The 20,369-nt window shown below is 33.3% G+C and overlaps 1 protein-coding gene across 20 annotated transcripts in view; it reads left to right on the top strand.

Moving 5' to 3' along the window:
- Nucleotides 1–20,369, top strand: part of PPIP5K2 (diphosphoinositol pentakisphosphate kinase 2) — an 80,332-nt gene that overhangs the window by 17,584 nt on the left and 42,379 nt on the right. For 16 of the 20 annotated variants that reach the window (XM_008014078.3, XM_037985123.2, XM_037985100.2 and 13 more), the window contains 12 exons: nt 3,144–3,298; nt 5,149–5,250; nt 6,367–6,528; nt 8,525–8,646; nt 9,920–10,021; nt 11,119–11,205; nt 11,939–12,014; nt 12,103–12,212; nt 13,165–13,250; nt 15,529–15,654; nt 15,793–15,914; nt 16,491–16,673. In XM_008014078.3, the coding sequence (XP_008012269.1) occupies nt 3,144–3,298; nt 5,149–5,250; nt 6,367–6,528; nt 8,525–8,646; nt 9,920–10,021; nt 11,119–11,205; nt 11,939–12,014; nt 12,103–12,212; nt 13,165–13,250; nt 15,529–15,654; nt 15,793–15,914; nt 16,491–16,673 (1,433 nt within the window). The remainder of the gene's footprint in view (nt 1–3,143; nt 3,299–5,148; nt 5,251–6,366; nt 6,529–8,524; nt 8,647–9,919; nt 10,022–11,118; nt 11,206–11,938; nt 12,015–12,102; nt 12,213–13,164; nt 13,251–15,528; nt 15,655–15,792; nt 15,915–16,490; nt 16,674–20,369) is intronic. The other 4 variants (XM_037985146.2, XM_037985107.2, XM_037985076.2 and 1 more) reach the window with 1 other exon arrangement.

Raw genomic sequence — 20,369 nt, 5'->3', positions numbered from 1 at the left:
CCCAGGCTGGTTTCAAAACTCCTTGGCTCATGTGGTCCTCCTGTCTCAGACTCCCGAAGTGCTGGGGGCCATCATGCCCAGGCAGAAAATCACTTTCCCATAAAGGAATACAGGAAGGAAGGAAGGGAGGACAAAAAAATAAAAACCTCAGAAAACAAAGACCAAAATAGCAGAAGCAAGTCTTTACCTATCAATAATAACATGAATGTAAATGGGCTAAATTCTTGCATCAAAAGACATAGAGTTGCTAAATGGATTAAAAAATAAGACCCAACTCTATACTGTCTACATATGGTCATTTCAGTTGATGGAGAAAAAGCATTTGATAAAATTAAACATCCTTTCATGATAAAATCTCTCAAAACACTGGGTATGGAATGAACTTACCTTTATATGATAAAAGGCCTATATGACCCAACCCACAGCTAACATCATACTGAACAGGGAAAAGGTAAAAATATTTCCTCTAAGACTTGAAACAAGACAAAGATGTCTACTTTCATCTCTTTTATTCAACTTAGTACTGGAAATTATAGCCAGAGAAATTAGGGAAGAGAAGGAAATAAAGGGCATCCAAATTGAAAAGAAAGGAGTTAAATTATCCTTGTTTATAGATGATATGATCTTATAGTTAGAAAATCCTAGAGTCTCTACCACAAAACTATTAGAACAAGTTCAGTAAAGTTGCAGGATACAATATCAACTTACAAAAATCCATAGCATTTCTATATGCGAACAGCAAACAATCTGAAAAAGAAACCAAAAAAAAAGTAATCCCATTTACAATAGCTACAAATAAATTAAATCCCTAGGAATTCACTTAAAGAAATGAAAGATCTCTTCTACAATGAAAACCATAAAATGCTGATGAAAGAAATTGAAGAGAACACACAAAAAAATGGAAAAATACTCCATTTTCATAGATTGAAAGAATCAGTATTGTTAAAATTGCCATACTACCCAAAGCTGTCTACAGATTCAATGCAGTCAGAATACTAAAGACATTCTTCACAGAAATAGAAAAAAAATACTAAAATTTATATGGAACCACAGAAGACTCAGAATAGTCATAGCCAGCCTGAGCAAAAACAACAAAACTGGAGGAATCACAATATTTGACTTTTAAGTTACACTACAAAGCTATAGTAACCAAAACAGGATGGTACTGGTATCGAAACATAGACCAAAGGAACAGAATACAGAATACAGAAAAAAGTACACACATTTGCAATTTACTCATTTTTGACAAAGTTGACCAGAATGTCCACTGGGGAAGGGACAGTCTCTTCAGTAAGTAGTGTTGGGAAAACTTGATGTCTATATGCAGGATCAAATTAGGCCCCTATCTTTCTCTATATACATAATCAAAATGGGTTAAATACTGAAATCTAAGACCTGAAAATATGCAACTACTAGAAGAAAACATTGTAGAAACACTCCAGGATATTGGTGTGGGCAAATGTTTCTTGAGTAAGACCTCAGAAACCCAGGCAACCAATGCAAAAATGTGCTAATGGGATCACATCAACATGAAAAGCTTCTGCATAGCAAAGGAAATAATACAGTGAAGAGACAGTCCACAGAATGGGAGAAAATATTTGTAAACTACCCATTTGACAAGGGACTAGTAACCAGAATATATAAGAAGCTCAAACAGCTCTATAGGAAAAAAACAATCTAATTAAAATATGGGCAAAGATTTGAACAGATTTTTCTCAAAGGAAGACATACAAATGACCAGTAGGTATATGAAAATATGCTCAACGTCACCAATCATTAGAGAAATGCACATCAAATCTATAATGAAATATCAATTCATCCCAGTTAAAACGGCTTTTATCAAGAAGACAAGCAATAAGAAATGTTTGTGAGGATGTGGAGAAAGGGAATACTGTTGGTGGAAATATAAATTAGTAAAGCCACTATTGAGAACAGAATGGAGGTTCCTCAGAAAACTAAAAATAGAGCTGCCATATGATCTTGCAATCTCACTGCTGAGTATATGTCCAAAAAAAGAGGAAATCAGTATATTGAAGAGATATTTGCACTCATGTGTATTGCAGCACCACTTGGAATAGCCAGTATAGAAACAACCTAAGTGTCCATTAATGGATGGATAAAGAAAATGTGGTACCTATAGACAATGGTATACTATTCAGCCGTAAAAAGAATGAAATCCTGTCATTTGCAACAACATGGATGAAACTGGAAGTCTTATGTTAAGTGAAATAAGCCAGGCAAGAAAGAAATATTGCATGTTTTCACATGTGGGAGCTTTAAAAAAAAAAAAGATGAACTCTTAGAGCTTGAGCGTAGAATAATTGTTACTGGAGGGAAGGGTTGCAAGGATGACGGGGATAAAGTGAGGATGGTTAATGAGTATAAAAATACAGTTATATAGAATGAATAAGATCCAGTATTTGGTAGCATAATAGGGTGACTGTAGTTCACAATAATTTATTTTATATTTTGAAATAACTAAGAGTGAAATTAGAATGTTCCTAACACAAAGAAATGATAAATGTTTGAGATGGTGAATACCCCAACTATTCCAATTTGATTATTAGACCATTGTATACCTGTATCAGAATTTCACATGGACCACATAAATATATACAACTACTATATACCCATGATGGTTAAAAATAACATTTAAAAAAGAGATAAAGTAATCATCATCTGAAGCAGGAAACTTTTCTTGTCTAGAGGTAAAAATTTAACTTTCTAATTGAATTGCTGGCTTACTTTGCATATGAGTTACTTTCTAACTTAAATAACTTCATGTTTTACGATATTTGTGATACGAATAATCTCACACAGTTTTCAGAAGATGGTGACATTCTTGAGTTACTTCTCAGCCTTGATATAATAATTTCACGTCTAACTTTGAATTCTGTGGTGTGGTAGTGTAAAATGGTAAGTCTGTAAAATTTTGAAGAACTATAGCTTTTAATGCCATATATATCATAAACGTTGACATATGTTATTTACATAAACATGTATGATTAAAATCAAGTGAGTACATTATCCAAATTTACTTTTCTTTTATGGTCTTTTAGTAAAAAAGCCCTCGATAATAATGTGGTGTCCTGATAATATAATAAGAATATGTGATATTTCTTGCAATCATGTTTGTTTTATAGAATGTAATCTGATTGAAGGGGAAGATCATGTAGAAGTAAATGGGGAAGTTTTTCAAAAGCCATTTGTAGAAAAGCCAGTCAGTGCAGAAGATCACAATGTTTACATTTATTACCCAACTTCTGCTGGTGGTGGAAGTCAAAGACTCTTTAGAAAGGTATAACCTTTGTAACTTTTGTATGAATACTCTTCTTTATACATTGTTGTGTAAGTGTTATTAAAAGCAATCAAGCATTTAATTATGGTTAAATATTGAACTCTTGAAAATGTATCATTTAGAGGTAAATTTATAAAACTGATATACTTTGTTAGAAAGGCATGGCATCATTTTAGTTATTTAATGTTGTTAAGCAGAATTTCTGCCTGCAGAATGCCAGGAAAGATACTTGACTTTTCTTTTCCCTCCCAATTTTTATATCTGTCAAACTAGAAATTCACTTAAGCAGTAGCAGTCTTTTAGAATAATGGCCCAGAAAAATAACAGCTCATAGAAAAAGTAACACTGATAACTTTACATACCTGAAAGTACACTTAATTATACTCATAAAATAAATGCAAATCAAATCTAGATATAATGACATTGTATTACTTTTTGGATTGACAAAGATAAAAAATATTGAACTAGTTGAGAAATAAGCATAAGGGCAAACATTGTTGGCAGAAATACAAAGTAATGTAGCCTCTTAACAACATAATTTAGCAATGTATCAGAATGTAAAATGCATATACATGTATAAAAATTGATGAAAATTCGGCCGGGCGCGGTGGCTCAAGCCTGTAATCCCAGCACTTTGGGAGGCCGAGACGGGCGGATCACAAGGTCAGAAGATCGAGACCATCCTGGCTAAACCGGTGAAACCCCGTCTCTACTAAAAAAAAATACAAAAAACTAGCCGGGTGAGTTGGCGGGCGCCTGTAGTCCCAGCTACTCGGGAGGCTGAGGCAGGAGAACAGCGTGAACCGGGGAGGCGGAGCTTGCAGTGAGCTGAGATCCGGCCACTGCACTCCAGCCTGGGCGACAGAGCGAAAAGCCGGGCGCGGTGGCTCAAGCCTGTAATCCCAGCACTTTGGGAGGCCGAGACGGGCGGATCACGAGGTCAGGAGATCGAGACCATCCTGGCTAACACAGTGAAACCCCGTCTCTACTAAAAAAAATACAAAAAACTAGCCGGGTGAGGTGGCGGCGCCTGTAGTCCCAGCTACTCGGGAGGCTGAGGCGGGAGAATGGCGCAAACCCGGGAGGCGGAGCTTGCAGTGAGCTGAGATCCGGCCACTGCACTCCAGTCTGGGCGACAGCGCGAGACTCCCTCTCAAAAAAAAAAAAAAAAAAAAAAAAATTGATGAAAATTCAAATTAAGAACACAGTGAGATACCATTTTAACATCCATTAATGTAGCAGGTATTAAGAAGCCTAACAGTAACAAGTGTAAACAAGGATGTAGAACAGTGAAAACTTACACATTGCTGATGAGACCCTACATTGTTAAAATAGTTGATAAAGATTTTTCATTATCTTCACAAGTTGAATATGAGCACATTCTATCACCGAGCAGTTCCACTTTTATTATATACCTTAGGAACACTCATACAAGTTTGCTGTTGCGACACATAAGAACGTTGAAAGCAATGTTGTAATCACCAAAGCTTGGAAAACAACCTAAACATACATTGATAGGAGAATGGATAAATTCTGGTGTATTTATACAGTGGAAAATTCTAGAGTAGTAAAAATGAACAAGCTTACATGCAGCAACCTGGATGAATCTTAGGAATATAACTCTTACTGTTCATTGTATTTCTATACTCTTTAATATGTAAGTTATGGTAACAATAGAGACTACTATAGTGCCAAGTATGTCGTAAGTTTTGTTAATTATTTGTGGATTAAAAATGTATTTGAAAATGTCTAAGATGGAAATAGATGGTTAATAAACTATTTGTCATTTTATCATAAAAATGAGGGAAATAATTTGCTTTTTTATATTGATGGACATCTTTTGTTTTCAGATTGGCAGTAGAAGTAGTGTTTATTCTCCAGAAAGCAATGTACGAAAAACAGGCTCATATATATATGAAGAGTTTATGCCCACAGATGGTACTGATGTTAAGGTAGGATTGATTAAAATAGATTTTAGTTTTATATTTCAAGTTTACCAATGATATCAGAAAAAGAAGTTAATCTTTAACTGTATCTAACCTTTATTCAAGATCTCTTTCTTTTTGATTAGGGATTCCTCATGTTTTGTACCATCAACATCTTTAGCAGTCTGAAGCCTATGGACTCTTTTTTAAGAGTAGTGTTTTTAAATGCTTTAAACATGTAAGATTATGATGGAGACAAATTTTATTAAAATATAATAAAATATTTAAAAACCAACTTTGTGTTACACATAATAAGTCTTTAAAGGGGCATTAAATAATAAGATACCAGGGATAAAGGTCTAATAACCTTCACAGTTTCCAAGCTGTGATTAGTGTAAGTGAGGTTTTGAGATCTGTGACAACTGTGATGTGATATAAAACGTGTCTGTCATTTTAGTTGGTGACAAATAAGGTCTTAATTGCTTTACCTTCAGCAATTCCCTCTCTAACTGGAATGTTTTCTAAAGTATAAATCTGAGTATGAATCCTTAAAAGTTCTCTAGTGGATCCTTATTGACCACAGGATAATAACCAGATTCATAATCCTGCCATACAAGATATTTCAGTGTCCTCTGTTTATCTTATAAACCTCATTTCTTACAGTATAAACTACATCAGATAACTTGCCAATACCTGAATACATCATGCTGTTCATGCCTCTTTCTTTTACTTTTCTTCTCTTATCTGCACTCAGATTCATACCCTCACCCTTTTAAAGATTTTCTTTTGGGATTTTTTTTTTTTTCCTATAATAGTTATTTGCATCTCTCATTTGTTAAACTAAAACAATTTGAAGACAGCAATCACATTGTATACATCCTAGTATTTCCTCATAATACTCAGTATAATAGTTCTCTATAGAGAATGAAACTTCACTCTACCAATTTTGCCATATAATGATTACTTACAACCTTTCCCAATGAACTGAAAATTTGGGAATGTAAAATAAAAAGATATGTCTAATAGCCTGGATTCAGAACTAGTTTTTAGTTATTTATTTTCACTGGATTTGTTGTCTGCTGGTTACACACACACACATACACACACATATGTATTTATACATTTATTTAACATTTTTGAAAGGTTTATACAGTGGGTCCAGATTACGCCCATGCTGAAGCTCGAAAATCTCCGGCACTTGATGGCAAGGTGGAACGAGACAGTGAAGGAAAAGAAGTAAGATATCCTGTTATTCTCAATGCACGAGAGAAATTAATTGCTTGGAAAGTCTGCCTTGCTTTTAAGGTAAGATGTTATACAAATCTATAGATCCTTATAAAGGTAAATTCTAATTTTCTTTTTTCACTAAGACATTATTGGTGCTTATAATTGGAGAAGTAAACTGAGAAAGTAATTAATACATCTGAATGGTTCATGTATTTTTCAAGGGATTCTTGTAGTGCCAGTATATTCTTTTGTATTATATAAAAGAAAACCTGGTCAGTTTATTCAGAAATTAAAATTACAGAAATGACTCAACTAATCAGTATTTTAGGGTTATTGTCTAGTGTACTTTTTGAAACTGGCTTTAAGTGTTACTTTCATATAATTGGTAAGTTTTTTTGTTAAATGAAAACAGTTCTCAGTGGTCTAGCCCTGGCGATTGATTCTTGGCCTAATATATGATAAAAGATATTCATGAAAACAATATAAAAACATATCTTTCTGTTTTTTGTTTTTGGGTTTTTTTTTTTGAGACAGAGTCTTGCTGTTGCCCCGGCTGGAGTGCAGTGGCACGACCGGGTTCAAACTATTCTCCTGCTTCAGCCTCCAGAGTAGCTGGGATTACAGGCACCCACCACCACACCCGGCTAATTTTTGTATTTTCAGTAGAGAGGAGGTTTCGCCATGTTGGCCAGGCTCATCTCAAACTCCTGACCTCATGATCCGCCCACCTCGGCTTCCCAAAGTGCTGGAATTACAGGTGTGAGCCACTGCACCCAGCCAAAAACATTTCTTAAAAAAAACTTTTTTACTTTTGACATTTGACTAATTCTCTCAATCTATGTTGTTAGGTTTCTTCCTAACTACTGTATAGTAAAGATTTAAATAGAAATAGTACAACCTTCATTTAATGAAGGATAAAAATTTTACCTTTTTGAAATCTTGCCTTGGATCTATAACTTAAAGGCTAGTATATATTACTGGCTATTAAACAATAAAGAATTACTTTGTGCCTTAATAATTTGAAGTGTCTTTCATGGAAGGAATGTTAGCCTGTAAATAAGTTTTAATAGCTTTATAGAAATCTTTTTATTATGCCAGGATTCTGAAAGCTGTGACAAAAAAATCACATTCTACTAATACCTGATGATTGAACATCAAATGTTAGGTCAGAAAGTTCTTAGAGCCTGAGGGGCAAATTCATGCCTTTTGGCCATTTTCTTCTCCCAAATAAAGTAAATTTATTACAGGTGTTCACGAATATGTGGTATTGGGGGTTTAAAAGATCACAGGATTTTGACTGGGTGTGGTGCCTCACACCCGTAATCCCAGCACTTTGGGGTTGCTGAAGTAGGTGGATTACTTGAGGCCAGGAACCCCAGACCCACCTGGCTAACATAGCAAAACCCTGTCCCTACTAAAAAATACAAAAATTAGCCTGGTGTGGTGGCACATGCCTGTAGTCCTAGCTACTCGGGTGGCTGAGGCACAAGAATTCCTTGAACCTGGGAAGTGGAGGTTGCAGTGAGCCAAGATTGTGCCACTGCACTCCAGCCGGGGTGACAGAGTGACACTACCTCTCAAAACCAAACAAAACAAATCACAGGATTTCCTCTGGAATATGTCCTCAAAACTGTTCTCCATGTCCGCCATCCCTCCTTTTTTTTTTTTCTGATTAACATGATGTAATTTCTGCTAGTGCCAAGTTTTTTGTTTTTTGTTTTTTGTTTTTTTCAGATCCTTTAACAATTTTGCTTTTGTTTTTAAATTAGATGTTAATTGAAGAACTTTGTGATAGAATGTATTATTTTGGGGCCTCTCTAGCCACGTATGCATTATTGTTCTACATCTACTTTATGATAAAAGACTTAAATAATCATATAGCTTCTATAATGTATTTTCAGAGTACTCAAGTTACAAATAAATAATTTCTTTCATTTCTTATTGTGAAGTAAACCAATATATAGTAATATACTTTTAAGCATTTATAAAATTTGATATGTTCTGATAGGACTAGAAAACTGTGAATCTTAATAATTTAACTAAAACCTTAAAGTTTATAACTTATTTTAAATAGCAAACAGTTTGTGGCTTTGATTTGTTACGGGCCAATGGACAGTCCTATGTCTGTGATGTCAATGGCTTCAGTTTTGTGAAAAATTCCATGAAGTATTATGATGACTGTGCAAAAATACTTGGGTAAGAATTTTTTAAATTTTCTTTTTACCTTCATATACTAGTTTTTCAGAAACCAAATAACTGTTAACATTAAATGGTCAGGTTTTTTAAGCCTTCTAGAGTAAAGATCGGTGTTCATAAAATGATACCCCCGAAGACTATGCCAGATCCTGAATTATACTTTGGCTTATCAAAGACAGAGTAATTTATGATCAGTATAGATGAAAACCTTTAACTTCATACATTTACAAATACTATAACATGTTGATCATTAGTCAAAAGTTTGTTAGAATACATTATTCCTCGAATTTTTGCCATGTAACTACAGTGGAAAGGTTTTCTTCCACTTAATGGACAAAATTAACATTCATGAAATAAATAAACAGAGTAAAATAGAAATATTTAGAATTCATGACTCTTTTGCATGACAATTCGTTCTACAAGCATATGTTACTTGATGATATTTTCATAAGATTGTCAAGTGAATGTAAAAAAATTATTGTAGGTAGAAATGCCGTTTTTATACTCTTCAACCTGTTTTCTTTATACTTTGATTCAGAAGACTAGCAAGGCAATAACTATTTTTAAGACATTTCCAGGTATATATGACAAATCCATAGGAAACTTACATTAAAAAATGTTCGATAATTGGAGCTAGCTTTTTTACTGGTTAAGTATCCCTTATCCACAATGCTTGGGACCAGAAGTGTTTTGGATTTCAGATTTTCAGATTAAGAACATTTAACCCATAATATGTTTCAAAGATTTACAAACTTACCCTTAAAGTGATGTTAGGGAGAGTTTACTAAATTTTAGCATAAATAAATGCTAAATTTAAACAAAACCAAAAAGTAAACATTTTTCCATTTTTAACCCTATTGGTATAGTAGTGATTTGTTAAGATGAACACAATATTTATAGTAGCATTTTAGGTGTTCAATAAACTGATAAGAACTTATCAGTAGCCACACAGAAGAAACAATCTTGAATTTCAGAATGTATGTAATTAGATATGATGTAATTGTAGTGATTTCTTTGAATCCAATGCTGATTGATATTTTAAAACTAAAGCAAATAATCTCAAATTTGTGAAATCCCGTTGATGTGTCTAATACATCAATTTAGAACTGCTGATTTTTATTTTTTCTTGATGAGAATTTGATTCTGTGGGTTATTTTTTATGTGATGTAATCACTAGATATTTTAAGTCTTAAGATTCTCTCTCATTATCATTAAGTACCCAGTTTTGTCTTAAAATATACTAATTTTAAGTATTTTCTTTTTTGTCTCGAAGAAATATTGTAATGCGAGAACTGGCTCCACAATTTCATATTCCATGGTCAATACCCTTAGAAGCTGAAGATATCCCAATTGTACCAACTACATCTGGAACTATGTAAGTCTGAATTGTTTTCATTTAGAAATTGAGTTCCCCTTGTCATCTGTGCTATTAGGATAAAAATTAAATTTCCGAATGATGATTAGACACTTTACTGTGTATGATTTCATATGATTCAGCTTAAAGATAAAGTAGTAGATTATACGTATTTATAAGGGTCCACTAATTGTTACAAATAAACTACTGAAACATGCCTGGATAATTATAGAATTGTTTAATCAAGCCATAAAAATTAAAAAGGTACCAATAGGTATATTACTTAAAGGTTCACAGTGGTCTTACAACTTTTGCTCTCTCAAGTCATATCTTGCATAATTATACCAGTATTGCGAAAATGTTTCATAACATTCTATTACCGAAAATTATTCCTTTAAATTCATGTCAGTTGACTGAATGCTTTTTTTCCCACAACTTAGATATTTATATTAACATGTTAAATATCCTGAGATGTAGTGATGATAGGGGGAACAAATTTTATTTTTAATCAGCATTTTTCATACTGATTTAACACAAAAGTGTTAAATAAAATTTTTTCAGGTAACTCAGCTGATATCCTACAGGGTTATGTTCTGCAGTTCACACTTCAGCAAACACTAGATTATAGCTCTTAATTCTAGCATGCTTCTAAGATGATTTTATCTTCCAGTAATTTGAGTTTTAAATACTTGTTCTCCTTACATGGGCAAAACTTAGCAAATATATAAATATAGCAACCATCATGTAAAGTTTTATTTTGATTTAATGAAGTCTCAGTCTGTAATGATCTAATGCTACAGAGCAGATATTTAATAAAGCTCAGCAATTGTAGTCCATCTACTTTTATCCCAGAGTTAAGGTAGCCATTTCTAGAGAAGAAAAGGTTATATTCTATTATGTAGCTTAATATCACCCCCCTTCCCCAGCTTCTTAAGTTCAATTTGAATTTGATTTCATAAAGTTAAAACTAGATAGTTGTAAGTATTATTCTTCGTGGGAAAGATCTTGAAATGGTAAAAGATGGCTCTAAATAAATGATTAACTGTTCATATTAATCTGAATTATACAACACAAATCTTTTTTAGAGAATTAAGAACATACATATTTTTTCATTTTAGGATGGAACTTAGATGTGTCATAGCTGTTATACGTCATGGGGATCGAACACCAAAACAAAAAATGAAAATGGAAGTGAGGCATCAAAAGTATGTTTTAAGATAAATAATTTAGCATGCATGATATAATTTTAAGATTTCTGATAAGTGATCAACTCTTTTGATTAATACATCATATAGAAAAACTTTTATCTACTCTCTCTTGGCCATTTATATTTAAACCAGTGGATGCATACAAAATCCATTTAAAATATGTTCATTAGCATCTAAAATTGTGGCAATATTCATAAATATCATCAGTCTGCCCTGGCTTTCATTTATTGTCACAAAAGTGTTCTATTTAATCTTTGCTTATCACTCTCTTGTATTGCATTCTGAGAGTGAATAATCCCTCAGCCTTTTAGAAGAAAATTCGTAGAATGAAAGTTTCTGTTATTTCTATCCAGTGTTTGATTTGGAGATGATAAAATTTGAAAACCCTGAACCATTAAGTATGTGTTGACACAAGTAATTTTCAATGTGTATGCAATGACTTCAGAAAATATATAATATTATGAACTATAATTGTATGTTTGGTTTCCGTGAAAAAACTTTGAAAAGTAGTATGGTGATTACTAGTTTGGTATCATTTAGGAAAGTACCAAGTTTTATCAATCAAAGTTGAGCAGCAACATGTATAGTGAAAGAGGAAACACAGTACTTGAAATCCTTAGATCCCAAGTTCTAGTCCCATAGCTTATCATTTATTATTTGTTAGTTTAAACATATATTGGTAATGTTAATTATTGCAAGTGACTAACAGTGTTCTGTCTTTTTTTATAAGATTTTTTGATCTTTTTGAAAAATGTGATGGATATAAATCAGGGAAATTAAAACTCAAAAAACCAAAACAGTTACAGGCAAGTGTATTTGCTTTCTTGTTTAGTTTTAAATTTTTTAATGGTGAAATTACATAAAAATTCAATTTTCTGTTAATTTATTTTATAGGAAGTGCTAGATATTGCACGACAGCTTCTTATGGAGCTGGGACAAAATAATGATTCTGAAATTGAAGAAAACAAGCCAAAACTTGAACAACTTAAGACTGTATTAGAGATGTGAGTATCTTTTTGAAACCCTTAATTGTGATACTACATATAGCTCTTCTTTTTTATGTATGTGATTTTCCATTTTAATTACTTTCACAGTCTGATCTTTTTACTCTTTGTTACTATAGTTGAGACGTGAAGGAAAATCTAATGTGAAAAAAATAGATTGTTGTATTGAAGGTTTTAGCTTTAGTTTTAATTTAGGTGAGAAGATTAAACAAGGACATCAGATTTGTGTCTTCTGTGAAATACTGCTTGGAATCAAGGCCACATTGCTAACTTGACCATAGATTCATTGCAGTTTAAATATAAAAAATTTGAACTTTGCCTTAATCAAGTAAAATGGATACCCATCAATATTCCTGTTATAGCTTTACATTTTTAACCTCTTATAATCTTATTTCCTTTATTTCTTAAAACACATACATCTGTGTTTTTACATATTTCTGTACTTTATCTCTTCAGAGTTGTCTTTTTTTTTTTTTTTTTTTTTTGAGACAGGGTCTTATTCTGTCACCCAGGCTGGAGTCAGTGGTATGATCTCAGCTCACTGCAACCTCCCCCTCCCAGGTTCAAGCGATTCTCGTGCCTCAGCCTCCCAAGTATCTGGGACCACAGGTGCACGCCACCATGCCTGGCTAAGTTTTGTATTGTTAGTGGAGATGGTTTCACCATGTTGGCCGGGCTGGTATTGAACTCCTGACCTCAAGTGATCCACTCACCTCGGCCTCCCAAAGTGCTGGGATTACAGGCTTGAGCCATGGCACCCATGCCTGTAATTTTTAGAAAAACATTTTTGTTTTTAATGTGGTTAGAATGATTATATATGGTGCAATTTTTTTTTTTTTGGCTAGAATATTTTGAAGAATTAAACAGGCGATTACAAATAAAAGGGAGCATGAATATGTGAGAATTAGTTTTTCCCTACATTGTCTATTCTGCTTATCATTTTATTTTTCAGGTATGGTCATTTTTCTGGAATAAATCGTAAGGTTCAGTTGACCTATCTCCCTCATGGTTGTCCTAAAACATCTAGTGAAGAGGAGGGTATGTCATTCTTAATGCTTATACAGTAGTTTTATTTATATGTAGTAACTTGTTATTCACTGTTGAATACCTTTGGACCATCTTTTGCTTAGTAGTTTAGGACTGGCATGGTGAGGAAAAATAAAGTGGAATTATCTTAGCTGTGCTTCCTTTAAATAAAGGATACATTTTTACATTACCTATTCTTTAAATAAAGGATAGATTTTTATTATTTTGAAAACTGCATAGGACTTCCTTTTAACTGTGAGATTGTTTCAGAAAACATATTTATTTATAACTGTTATTTAATGGGCCCCTTACATCACCTTTTGATAGCAGAGGGCAGAGTATCTAAGAAGAAAGCCCAAGAAGTACAAAAAGACTTTGAAAAAATATACAATTAACCTGTTTTTAAAATAAATGGATATTTTCTTCCACCCAGTAAACCAGAGTAAGTGTTTAAACAAGTTTGGTCTCCTAAGAGCAGTCAGTATCCACATTTATAAATACATTATTTGCCTTACAAAAGAAAAGGGTAGGGATTGAGGAAGTCATTTCATAGAGAAATGCAGATGACCAATAAACTAATAATGATAGTAATAAGAATCTGTCTTGCCTATCATATTGGCAAAGTACTTTCTTTATTTCTGTTTTAAACTGGTAATAAAATGTGCTGATGAGAATTCATTGAGACAGGATTTCAGTCTATAGTAGAAGTATAAATTGGCACAGTTTTTTGAAATGTAATTTGGCAATATATCAAAAACTTCAAAAGATGTTCTTATGCTTTGACCTGAATTCTGCTTATCAGAATCTAACCCAAAGAAGTAATCAGATGTTCAGGGAAAGATTGATCTAAAGGGATATTTATAGTGGTATTACTTATAGTAACAAAAATTAAAGTAATGATTATCTTAAATGCAGACACAAATTTATAATAATCTTTATATATATATTTTAACATTTGATATATTGCTCTTATCACATTTTGTGGTTAATAGTAATACAGGTTAATTTTCTATATCTTAGTATTTATCATCAAAAACATTCTGTAAACAAATAATTTTAAAAGTTAGGTAACTAACTTTCCTTCCGTAAATTAATATTGATCTATATGACAAAGCTCACAGAGCTGCTAACTAGCTGCAGGTGAAGGGGTGATTTCCTCTCACCTTTTAAAGAATCATTATTAAGTTCTTTTAGTGCTTATAATGCTTATTTTTGAATTACTTTTTTTTCAGAACCCAACACAGATCTTAATATCATGAAAAGGAGTAGGTCAAAATTAAGTACAGAAACTCATTAACTTATAGTATTTTCTTTGTCCAAGAAAATACTCTGATATGTAACATGCAGAGATTCCACAAGTTCAAATTTAAAAAGCTGCTCATGATTGCCTTTTGTTTGCATAAAATTTATTAGATTGTATGAAATTTATTAGATTGCATAAAATTTAAATTAGAATAAATGTTAGGCTCTGTCATCTCACATTTTCCTAAAAATGATGCAAATCACCGATTTCCAATCTTAAAAACGTGTATCTGGCCGGGCGCAGTGGCTCACGCCTTAATCCCAGCACTTTAGGAGGCCGAGGTGGGTGGATCACTTGAGGTCAGGAGGTCAAGACCAGCCTGGCCAACATGGTGAAACCCCGTCTCTGCTAAAAAGACAAAAATTAGCCAGGCGCCTATAGTCCCAGTTACTCAGGAAGGTGAGGCAGGAGAATTGCTCAAACCTGGGAGGCGGAGGTTGCGGTAAGCCGAGATCTTGCCACTGCACTCCAGCCTGGGCAACCAAGCGAGACTCTGTCTCAAAAAACAAAAAACAACAACCAAAAAATATATATCTTCTTCACTTCAACTAATGTATTTTCTTTTATGAGACAGCACTGAAAAGGGTGCTTGATAACAAGGCACATAAAACCTGGATTCTGGCATCAAGGAGCTGTCAATCCAGCAGACATAGCACAACTAAATTAAGTACACTGAAGAAATTACTATGAAAACAGGCAAGGGAGAAACGTTACATCCCTGAAGAAAATTGGGAGCCATTTTTCTAAAGTATGAGAGAGATTTTCAAATTTCAGTAAGATTTAAACAGGAATAGCAAGGGAGTATTCCTTACCGAAGCAACTGCCTACAAACAGCATTAAGGAACATACATGCAACAACATTTAAGGAAGAAAATATCCTACATATGGGCCATATTTCACCACAGAAGAGAGCACAGACAAAAAATTAATCTTGTCTGTTTAAAAAAAAAACTTAACATTTGTTTTATTCATTCATATGTGTCATAGACAGCCGAAGAGAAGAACCATCTTTACTTTTGGTTCTAAAATGGGGAGGTGAATTAACTCCTGCAGGCAGGGTCCAGGCTGAAGAACTTGGAAGAGCTTTCAGGTGTATGTATCCTGGAGGTCAAGGTAAATCTTAGAGTTTTCTTTAATTTGACTAATTTCATAAATTGTATTTTGAAATCCTCATTTTTGATGTTATTAAATATTTATAGAAATACAATGAAATGAAAATATAGCTGAAGTGATTTGAGGATTTATTTTCAGGAGATTATGCAGGATTTCCTGGTTGTGGTTTACTTAGATTACATAGCACCTACAGACATGACCTCAAAATATATGCCTCTGATGAAGGACGAGTCCAGATGACTGCAGCTGCTTTTGCAAAGGTACAAATAATTTTTTTTTTAGAATTACTAGAGTTTTTAATCTAATATTGCATCTTAAAACATTTTTGGCTGGGCGCAGTGGCTTACACCTGTAATCCTAGCACTTTGGGAAGCTGAGGTGGTCAGATCACTGGAGCCCAGGAGTTTGAGACCAGCCTGGGCAACGTGACGAAACCCTGTCTCTACAAAAAAATTGAAGAAAAAAAAATGAGTCAGATGTAGTGGTTCACACCTGTAGTCCCAGCAGCTCAGGAGGCTGAGGTGGGAGGGACCACCTGAGCCCAGGAGGTCAAGACTACAATGAGCCAAAATCACGCCACTGCACTCTACCCCAGGCAACAGTGTGAGACTCTTGTCTCAAAAAAAAAAAAAAAAAAAATTTTAACTAAGGAATATTTAAAAATTCTGTATTTGGAACTTTCAAGTAAAACCCTAAAATGATAATAATCAATTGTCATATTAATAAAGTTTATTTACTGTAAACTTACTCTATACCTTATGAAAATCAATATGTAACAAATATTATTTTACGTATTAATTTTTTAAATTCGTGTTTTCTTTATTTAATATGCTTAGGGGCTTTTAGCTTTGGAAGGAGAGCTTACGCCCATTCTTGTTCAAATGGTGAAAAGTGCAAATATGAACGGTCTTTTGGATAGTGATAGTGACTCTTTGAGCAGTTGTCAGCAACGTGTGAAGGCAAGGCTTCATGAAATACTTCAGAAAGACAGAGATTTTACTGCTGAAGATTATGAAAAGGTAGGTCTTAGCAAACTCTTTTATATTGTGAAATATTACACACACACACAGAAAAGTGATAACTGCATAAAACGTAAATGTAGAGCTTATCGTATTATAAAACAAATGCACATGTTATCATCCTCCAAGTAAAGAAATAGAACATTGGAACAACTTTGGCTTCTGTATGCCCCTTCCCAATCGCAACCCATTCCCTGCCTCCTCAAAAAAACTACTGTCCTGACTTTTTATATTCTTTTCATATCCAGAATACTTACTTGGATAATGAGTATAGTCTCTAACCAGTGTAGTCTCATTTTTGGCTTTTTTCTAACTTTAAATCTATTGATTTTATTTGACAAATTAAAATTATATATGTTTATAACACAACATGTTTTAAAGTATATATGCATTGTGAAATGGCTAACTCGAGCTAATTTATGTATTACCTCACATCCTTATTTTTTTGTGACAAGAACATTTGAAATCTACTCTCAGCAATTTTCAAGGATAAAATACATTGCTATTACTGTAATCACAGTGTTGTACAATAGAGCTCCTGAACTTATTCCTTTTATCTAACTGAACTTGTGTATCGCTTGACCAACATCTTCCCAACCCCTTCCTTTTCTAGCCTCTGGTAGCCATCATTTTACTCTGCTTCTGAGTTTAACTTTTTTAGATTCTACATATAAGTGAGATTACACATGTTTGTCATTCTGTGCCTGGCTTATTTCACTTAACATAATGTCTTCTAGGTTCATCCATGTTGTTGCTAATGATAGGATTTCCTTCTTTTTAAGGCTAGATGATGATATTTCATTGTGTATATATACTACACTTCCTTTATTCGTTCATCTGTTATTGGACAGGTTGATTCCAGATCTTATCTATTGTGAACAGTACTACAATAAACATAGGAATGCAAATATCTCCTTGACATGTGATTCCATTTCCTTTAGTTATATACCTAGCATTGGGATTGTTGGATCATATGGTAATTCTGTCTTCAGTTTTTTGAGCAATGTTCATACTGTTTTCTATAGTGGCTCTACAATATTAATTTACTTTGACTATTTTTTAAGGTTCACATTATAGAACATGTTCTATTTTATATTTGACTTCTTTTATTTAATATTTTATTTGTGAAATTCAACCATAGTAAGTAATGGTCATAGTTAGTTAATAATCATTGCTGTGTTTGTTGTATTCCATTTCAGGGTTGGCAGAACTTTTCTGTAAGACACCAGATAGTAAATATTTTATTAAAAAAAATTACACTTTGCAGTCCAAATATGGTCTGTTGCTTTTTTTTTTTTTTTTTTAAACTGCCTTTTAAGCATGTAAAAACCATTCTTAGCCCATGGCCTGTGTGGCAGGCCACATTTGACCTGCAGGCTATAGTTTGTTGACCTATGTACTATTTTATGAACATATTACAATTTATATATGCTTTCTATTATTGTTAGAGTTGTGGACTGTTAGGATTAAAGTTGCCATGAATACCCTTGGATGCCACCTGTGCAATGAGCATACATTTCTCTTGGGTATATTGTAGGAGTGGAATTATTGTGACCATGGTATGCTTATTTACAATGTTAGTAGGTGATGTCAAACTGTTTTCTAATGCCATTGAGCTAATTTACAGTCCCACCAGAGGTCCATGATAGTTGTCATTGCTCCACATATTCTCCATTCTTGGGATTCTCAGATGATTCCATTTTGGCCATTCTGGTGGATATACCTAGAATTCACTTTATTGTGGCTTCAGTGTCTGTTGACCATTTAAATATCCTCTTGAATGAGGACAAGTCTCTTGTCTTTTTTCTATGAATTGTCTATGTTTGTCTTCTTGAAGGGTAGAAGTTCTTTATTCTGGATATGAGCTCTTTGTTATATGTAGATAACACCACCTACTCTGAGCCTTCATGTTGTCATGATGTCTTTTCTTTTCTTTCTTTTTTTTTTTTGTTTTTTGTTTTAGAGAGAGGGTCTTGCTCCGTGACCCAGGCTGGAGTGCAGTGGTATGATCATAGCTCACTGCGGCCTAAAACCACTGGGCTCAGGCGATCCTCCTGCTTCAGCGTCCTGAGTAGCTGAGATTACAGGTGCATGCCACCATGCTCAGCTAACTTTTTAAATTTTTGTAGAGACTGGGTCTCACTGTATTGCCAAGGCTAGTCCCGAACTCTTGGCCTCAAGTGATCCTCCTGCCTTGACATCCCAAGGCTTTGGAATTACAGGCATGAGCCACCAAGCCCAGCCAGTAATATCTTTTGATAAGCAGAAGTTCTAGTTTTTCATGATTTCCAAGTTCATTTTTTTCCCCTTGTGGTCAATGCATTTTAATACATTGTCAGGATATCTTTTTCTGACTAGAGGCCATAAGGTATGTGTGTGTGTGTGTATATATATATATATTTTTATTCTATAAATTTACTGTTTTGCTCTTCACATTTATCAGCAATCCAGATAAAATTGACTTTTGTGTGTGCTATCAACTAAGAATATCAAGGTTGATATTTCCCCTAACTATAGGTACATCTGGGTGTCCCAGCAGAACATACTGAAAAGACTGTTCTTTCCCACTACTCAGAAGTACCGTCTTTATTATATATGTATAATCGGTTTCTAGACCCTGTATTCTGTTTGTTGATCCTTGTGCCAATGAATAATATCTCCCAACACGCAAATGGATCCTTCTTCAAGTGTTTCTTGGCTTTTTTTTTTTTTTTTGCATTTTCATGTAAATTTTAAAATAAGCTGGTCAAAAATACTGTTGGGATTTTTTATTTAGGTTACATTATATCTATAGTTTGTGCAAATTTACATTTTTTTCTCTAGTCTTTCAATCTGTGAATGTGTAGCTCATTTATTTAGATATTCTTTAATATCTTTCAATAATGTTTTATAATTTACTTCACAGAGTTCTTGTGTATCTTCGTTAGATTTAGGCTGAGGTGATTGATATTATGCAATTATAAATGGCCCCTCTTTAAAAGTTTTATTCTCTGTTGTTGGTGTATAGAAATATAATTAGTTTTAAAATATTGAGATTATAGGCATCAACCTTGTTGAACTCATTAGTTCTAATAATTTATCTAGATTTGTTTGATTCTTTAACAGCACATCCATATGTTTTTTGCTTTTCCAATCTTTGTTTTTTAAAAATTCTTTTTCTTGCTTTCCATAGCTAGGACCCTCAAAACAATATTAAATAAAAGTAGCATTTCTAGTAACACTTGTACATTAAATATAAAGTTTTCTGTAGATATTGTATATAGCTGCCCTTCTTCAAAATAAGGAAATTTCATTGTTTCTATTTGGCTAATAGATTATAAAAACTTACTGAACTTTATCATATTTTCTTTCATCTATTGCATCATACAGTTTTTTGAATGTGAAACTAACTTTAGTTCTAGAATATTCTCAACTTTTCCATGTATGATCTTTTTCATTCATATCACTGATTTTAGTTTGCTGATATTTTTGGTTAGGAATTTTGATCTATGTTCATCAGTCAGATTGGCCTTTACTTTTTTATTTTTGTTGTGTCTTTTATTTCAATGTCAGGATTATGCTAGTCTTGTAAAATTAGTTAGGAAATACTTCCTATTTGAGGGGAATAGTATATGTACAAATATTTCATTAAATTTTTGGTAAACTTTACTGGTAAAAAGTATGGTAAATCCTGTGGGTGTTTTCTTTGTGGGAAAG

The sequence above is a fragment of the Chlorocebus sabaeus genome, chromosome 23, assembly GCF_047675955.1.
Source record: "Chlorocebus sabaeus isolate Y175 chromosome 23, mChlSab1.0.hap1, whole genome shotgun sequence".
In the NCBI taxonomy this organism is placed as follows: Eukaryota; Metazoa; Chordata; class Mammalia; order Primates; family Cercopithecidae; genus Chlorocebus; species Chlorocebus sabaeus.
The sequence above is the reverse complement of the archived record's forward strand: the minus strand, read 5'-3'. Positions and strand labels throughout refer to the sequence as shown.